The 6959-nt window shown below is 54.7% G+C and overlaps 1 protein-coding gene across 1 annotated transcript; it reads right to left on the minus strand.

Annotated features, from left to right (window-relative positions):
• Nucleotides 1-4026: 4026 nt before the first annotated feature.
• DUSP1 (dual specificity phosphatase 1) lies at nt 4027-6646 on the minus strand. The gene is made up of 4 exons (XM_048960923.1): nt 6167-6646; nt 5903-6051; nt 5580-5799; nt 4027-5053 (listed from the first exon to the last, which is right to left on the minus strand). Exons 1-4 carry the CDS (start codon nt 6534-6536, stop codon nt 4683-4685), a joined length of 1110 nt encoding a protein of 369 aa, XP_048816880.1. The 5' UTR covers nt 6537-6646; the 3' UTR covers nt 4027-4682.
• Nucleotides 6647-6959: the final 313 nt, after the last annotated feature.

The raw sequence follows: 6959 nt of genomic DNA on the forward strand, positions 1-6959 counted from the left end.
GAAATGCAACAGGGATGTTAACATCTGTGCTCACTAGCTGCTCTCCATCCCCATTTCCACACACGTACACAAGCATCCCCTCTTCTGGCTCTCTCTGCTGAATGCCCTCAGCCCTTCCGACTCCAGCACAGCACAGAGGGCAGAGCCGCCCCTCAGCAGGCCGACAGCAGTGGAAGGGGAGCTGGAAGTCACCTGCGGGCTGTGCCGGGTGTCTCATCGCACCCACTCATCTGCCTCCCAGCAGCACCAGGAGGGGAAGCCCAGAGCGACTCATTTCTGCCTCGCACAGGAAACACGCAAACGCGGGACCTTGAGCGTGCTGTGCAGGAAACCCCCGGCCCGGCAGCATCCTGGGCTTGGCCTCATCCCATGGGCTGAGCCCTGTCCCAGCTGCGCTGTGGGTGCCCACGGAGCTGGAGGCACACAAAGCCCCGCAGGTGGGATGCTCAGCCCCGTGGTAGCTGGAAACCCTGGGAACCACAATCCCACCATGGGGAATAGCTCCCAGAATTGGAATTCTTCACCCAGTCCAGTGGCAGAGTAACTGTGCCCCTCCTCCTGGGTACTAGAGCTGTGCCACGGGTGTTACCCCCAGCGTTGTATGGCCTCAGCCTGAGCAAAAGCAGGACAGGGAACTGTCCTGGCACTCCCCAGCCAGGCCGACAGCCTTACAGCAATGCCACATAACTCAGCAGAGCAATAGACCCTACCTCTCTCCCTCCACGTGGGCTTTCGCTCCTTTAACACCTTGGTCCCACTTACTCCTGATGGGTGCTAACCGTGCCCACCTGTCCTTGGCTGTGCTCTGCACGTAGCAAAGAGCACGTAGAGGGGAGGTCACACGTGTCTGCATGCAGCAAAGAGCTCAGGTCATTTGTTCTTTCAGCATGAGTGAGTTTGAGCCCAGGCTTTAACTGTTTCCCTGACTTGTCTCCAGCCTTGGATTGGAGTGGATTTGGGGAAGCCGGGACTGCACTGAGATGCAATTTCCAAATGACTTGCAGCATCCTTTCTGCTGCCCTGGAGCCAGACAGTGAAAAAAACCAGGTGCTAAGCAGGCAAACTAGATTTGCCCATGGAGATCAGGATGTAATGTTCTTTTTCAACCTAAATGCATAACATAGCCTTGTGGCCCTGCTACTCAGATACCAGGGTGACTAATGCAGGATAGTCCCTAAGCTTCAGCACACCCAGCACCTTTCACAGTGCTGATTACAACAGAAAGGCAAAAGCCCTGAGACAAGGGGATTACCCCAGCACTCTAATCTGGAGCTCTGCCTGTTTGTCATGAGATAACCGTGCACTCCGCATCCCCTATTATTGCCTTTTACTGGGGCTATTACATGCTGTGTCCCCATGGAGGTCCTGTTTTACCTCTGGGTCACTGGGATCATTTGGGGGTCTGTGCTGGTGGGAGATGGTGTGTGGGACAGCTGTGTGGGGCTGTCCTTGCTGCTTTGTGTGCTGCACTGACACGGATGCTCTGTCTGTGCCTGCTGGCTGCTGCTGGCCCTCAGGGACAGCCAGCAGCTCTGGCCTGGGAGGAACAAAGCCCAGAGCCAGTTCCTGCAACTACGGAGTCTGCCTTTCTATCACTTTGTGACAAATTGGTTTATCAGCAGCAGGAAGTGATGTTAGTGCCGTCCTCAGTGAAGGGAAACTCCTCGTGGTTTCCATGGGGACATTAGCAACTGTACAATGACAGGTTTACATAAGCTGAAACTCTACAGACTCTTGCTGAGTGCTCAGTTTTTGGGGGTCCCGGGCTGGAGAGGGCAGGAGCTCAGCTGAGTACTACTGGCATGCAGAGAGCCAGGGAAATGGGAGTTCCAAGCTGTAAAAGCCACACAGAGTGAATAAAAGAGGGAAAGAAGAGGGAAAAGACCCCTCCAGCACATTCACAGGGAGCTCAGCTCAGCCGCATCCATCCATCCGTCCGTCCGTCCGTCCATCTCCCCCAGCGCTGTGGTACCAGTGCAGAGCTCAGTGTTCCGCTGCCACCCTCCTGCTTCTGCCTGCTGTTCCCCCTTATCCTTCATCTGTCCAAACTGGGAGCAGCTTGGGCTCCGACCATGGTCCCATCCACAAACAGCCTGCAGGAATCGGGAGCACCGCAGTGCTGGGGGGGCAGCAGGAGGTCACTGCACAGGTAAGGAATGTTGCACCTTGCTGGGGGGCTGTGCCTCCAGCTGGTACAGGGCTGTGCTTTGTGCTGCCACAGCTCTGCCCCATCAGGTGCCTGCTTAGGTTATAAAAGCTGATCAGCTGCCAGGTAATGAGTTTTATTGTTCCAAGAAACACATAAACAAGCTCTCCCAGCTGACAGGGAGCGGATTTCTGTTTGAACTGTGATTAGCAGGCAGGACTTTTTATCAGTTGTGTGGCCAGGGCTGCCAAGGTTGTATTTTTCCACTGAACAAGCCCTGCTTTGCTTTGAAGGTGAAAGCTTGTTCCACAGGTGCAGGAAAGCTCATATTTTCAGAAACAGCCTTGTGTGTCTTACTGGGATCGCAGTCCCATGGAGCAGCTCAACCTGGCAGGGGACCTCTGCAGGATGAGGAAAGGGCTTTGCAGGGTCGAGAGACCTGGACAATGCACTTTGAGGTTCTTCACACTGCAGAAAGGTGTCTTTCTTATCTCCAGCTCCAGGTGCCTGGGGAGCATTCCTTGCTCCCCTCTGGCTGCTCCATGTGCTCCATCCTCAGCGTCAGGCTGGAGCTTGCCAGCTGCCAGCGGCTGCTGACGACAGAGCTGCGTATGTGGCTGCGCTTCCAACACAGCAGTGCCTTGCAGCAGCCCGGCCTTCAAGGGCACCTTCTCCTGCAAGAAGGCTGGTAGATTAAGCACTGTCAGTGCTCCAGGTAACGTGCAGGGGTCTCAGCAGGAGTCGCACTCAGGGTGCCCTCAGTTATAAATGAGACCGCAGCTGTCTCCTGCTTAGCAACCCCCACCTATAAGCTTGGACTTTGGATTGTAAATAATAAGCTGCCTTGATTTTACACAAAGAATCGTAAGCCTCTGTTGTTTACCTCAGCAAATCCATTTTCGATAGGGCAAGTGTAGCACCAGCTCCTTGAATTGCAGAGATGTTGGGACTGGTGCTCTCTGGGCAGAGACAGAGCACCCAGCATCCCAGAGCTCTCCTACAAGCAAGCAGCTGGCACTGCCTTCACCACATGCTAAGGAAGCAAGCCTCCAGCTGCCCAGCTCTCCCTGCTAGGACATGTCACAGCAGCACTGCTCTCCCTCTCACAGCAGTGTCACACCCCACCCTGCACCACTGGCTGTCACCCCACAGCTGCTGCCAGCAGCGCTCACCTGGCTTTGGTTATTCTGGATACAACTCCTCACATTGCCTTAACTTAAGCACTGGGTCAAAGTCAGCCCAGTGGGAAGCTGCAGTGAGAGAGTTTATTACAGTCTGGGTACAAAATTAGGTGACTGTGAGTTACCTGATCTGTTGTTATGCCCTGGTTTATTTACAGAGATAGTACAGTAAGCCAAATATCTCACTGTAGGGATCAGAGGGAGTTTGGGTTGCAAAAAGGAATTAAGAGACATGACGGAAAAAGAAAACACGCTGGCAGAACCTCACGCATGCTGGAGATCAGTTAGCAACAGGTTAATTTTTAGACTTAACCTTCAAAGCATTCAAAGCAAACAAGCCATAAGGAAGCTTCTTCCTTCCTGGGACTCTTTTAAACCCCCTATAGTCCATGCTCAGCTGGTTCCAACTCTTACAGCTCTGCAGCCGCCACCACAGCCAAAGCCACCCTACAGCTGAGATCTGGCCCTGGCTGTCTGCCATGGCATGCAATTATTGGGGGACAAAGGGCTCAGGTTAGGGAGCAGCAGAACTTTCTAGTCAAGCGTGAGGATTTCAAAACTCACTTTCCTATCTATTTAAGACCCCACTTAATGACACTGCCTGAGGTCAAACTCCATCAGAAATTCAGACTTCTTTCCTCTGGAAGCTTCTAAAGTTAAGCTCAGGGACAGTAAAACACACCAAGATTCTAAAGTATATCCAGCTTTCACTAGAAATATCATAATTTATTCTGTTTGTATAAAAAGTTATAATCATGTAACAAAACTATGTCTTCCTAAGAAGAAATATATTATTTCACATCATAAATAAATCAAACATACAACCCTTGGCAACTCAAGAAGCACTCGCCCGGTGCTTTCATGTCAGTGCTTGGAAACAAGAAGAGCTGACAGATATATACACATAGGATTACAGTACCAAAAAAAAAAAAATACTGAGGTATTTGGTTTCTCTAGAAATGCAACTTCAGGTTCATGAAGGCAAAACAATGCACTAACAAAAAATAAATAAATAGGACTGTCATGAAAGGGGACAACATCAGTGTTGCTTAAAGTGTCCAGGAATGGGAATACTGGTGAGCACACTACTGGACATGCAGCAGGCTTAGGACAAACAGAAGACAAGGGGAAGAGCTCAGGAAAACGCAGCATCCTCTGATCTCTCTGTAGGCATCCCCAATACTGGCTTCAGGAGTCAGCAACAAGCAGAATATTGGTGAGCTCCTCTGCATACAACAGCATTCTAGGACACGTGGATGGTTCCCCACAGGACAGGTGGCTGATGATACTGTCCCCATAGTTATTGCACTTCTGAGACAAGAATTCTGAGTTCTAGCCGTGCTTCTGCCTGCCTTTCAGCAGCTCGGGGAGGTGGTGATGGGGCTCTGAAGGTAGCTTAAAGCACTGGATGAGGTGTGAACAGGGATGGAGACTGGGAAGTTAAAGACCGTAGTGGTCGATGCTCCTCTGTCCAATACTGACATAGCAGGGCTCCCAGCTTCTGCTGAGCAGTTGGGGGCAAGGACCTGCGACTCAAACTGCAGCAGCTGCCCCATGAAACTGAAGTTTGGGGAGATGATGCTCCTTCTCTGCTTCACAAACTCAAAGGCTTCATCCAGCTTGACTCTGTTGGTCCTCATGAGATAAGCGAGGCAGATGGTCGCCGACCGGGAAATGCCAGCCTGGCAGTGCACAAATACCCTTCCTCCATCATTTTTAACAGAATCTGAAAGAATTAAAGTGCCCTGTTAACAAACAGGTCCCACTGCCCCCGGAGGTGGGAAAGCAAAGGCTGCTGCTTTTCATCTCTTTGTTTCATCCCCTCCTTAGGAGCCCAATAGGTGAGTCCTGTGCTTAGGAGACAAAGAGCCTTTGTCCTGAGGGAAGCTGCAGTCTAGCTATTCTCATTCTGGGCTCCAATTCCAATTACACTAATAGCTCCTCCGGGTCACTTTAGCAGCCTTGCAAGATTACTTTAATACTGATCCGCTTAAATTCACTAGCAATTTTCTAGAGAACCCATTTCTCTTGATTCAGTATTTCTAACGGTTTGGTAAAGCCAAGATTAGCCCTCTCTCAGCCCAGAGAAAGTGATGGGTGCATCCCCTGAGAACATCTAAACGAACAACAAAGGTTCCCCGATCCCAAATGCAGGCTGCGCTGGAGAGAACAATGCCCTAAAAAAAAAAAAAAAAATCACTCCCGAGGGGACGTCATCCGAGACAAAAGGATTGCAGGGAGAGCTCATTTACCTATGAAATCAATCGCCTCGTTAAACCAGGAACTGATATCCGCTTTGTGGTTGTCCTCCACCGGGATGCTTTTGTACTGGTAGTGCCCCTCGAAGTGGTTGGGGCAGTTGGCCGACACGTTGATCAGCGCCGTGATGCCCAGCGCGTCCAGCATGTCCTTGCGGGAGGCGTGGTACGCGCTGCCCAGGTACAGGAACGGCAGGATCTCCACCGGCCCGCCCTGAAACAAGAGGGGCAGACGTTAACATCGCTCGGCGGATTTACGAATCCCGTCCTTTCGCCCGCGAGCGGCGGGGCAGCGCCGGCCCGGAGCCCGCACTCACCTGGTCGTACAGGGGGGTACCGCAGGAGCTGCACCCCGAGTCGGCGCTGCCGGGCGCGCTGCTGGCGCTCAGGGGCAGGCTGAGACCGGTAGGGGCGGCGGGTTTGGTGCACATCTCGGAGCAGGCGGCCGAGAACGCTTCGTAACCTCCTGCGGGGCAGAGGGGAGAGAGGCGCGGGGTGAGCGCGGAGCGGGGCGGGCAGAGCCCTCGGCCGGCGGCGGGGTCGGCTCCGTCCCGCGGCGGCTCCCGGGGCCGCGCACTCACCCTTGAGGAAGCAGATGCGGGCTCCGCGGGCCTCTCTGCACAGCGTGCCGAGGGCCAGCAGCAGCGTGCTGTCGCGCTTGGGCAGCTCCAGGTCGGCGCTGCGCTCGTCCAGCAGCACCACGGTGTGGACCTGCCCCTGGCGCAGCCGGGTGCGGAGCTCCTCGTTGGGGACGACGTGCTCCAGGGCCAGCACGCCCTTAGCGCGGCGACGGACGATGGTGCTGAGGCGCACGTTGCAGGAGCCGCGGATGTGCGCGGCGTTGAAGGAGAAGAAGGAGCGGCAGTCGAGGACGAGGCACTGCGCGGCGCGCTCCTGCAGCAGCCCCCGCAGCGCCTCGCACTCCAGCGCGCACACCCGCAGGTTCACCATGGCCCCGCCGCTCGGCTCCGTTCGACTCGGATCGCAGGGAAGCAACGCGCTGCGGCTCGCAGAACAGCGAGGCTCAAAAGCCACTCGGCGCAGCTCTGTGCGCCCGAACCCGCCTTATATAGTGGCGCGCCGCGCGGCCGCCGTTTTCTCAATGGAGCCGGGTCACGTGATCCTCGGAGCAGACGTCACCTTGGCGGCGCGCCAAACAGGGCGCGCCCAGCCCGGCCGCATGACGTCATCTGCCGCCGGGCCACCGGAGCGCGCCGGCGCGCGCTGAGAGGCGCGGGTGCGCGGTGCTGTGTGTGAGCGCGCACAGGGGCCGCGTTGCGTGTTACACGCGCACACGCTCACTCGTGCCTGAACATACACAAGTTAATGCGCATAGCTAACATCTTGTCTACGGGCATGCATGCATGCACACGC

This window comes from Lagopus muta, chromosome 14 (genome assembly GCF_023343835.1).
Source record: "Lagopus muta isolate bLagMut1 chromosome 14, bLagMut1 primary, whole genome shotgun sequence".
Classification (NCBI taxonomy): Eukaryota; Metazoa; Chordata; class Aves; order Galliformes; family Phasianidae; genus Lagopus; species Lagopus muta.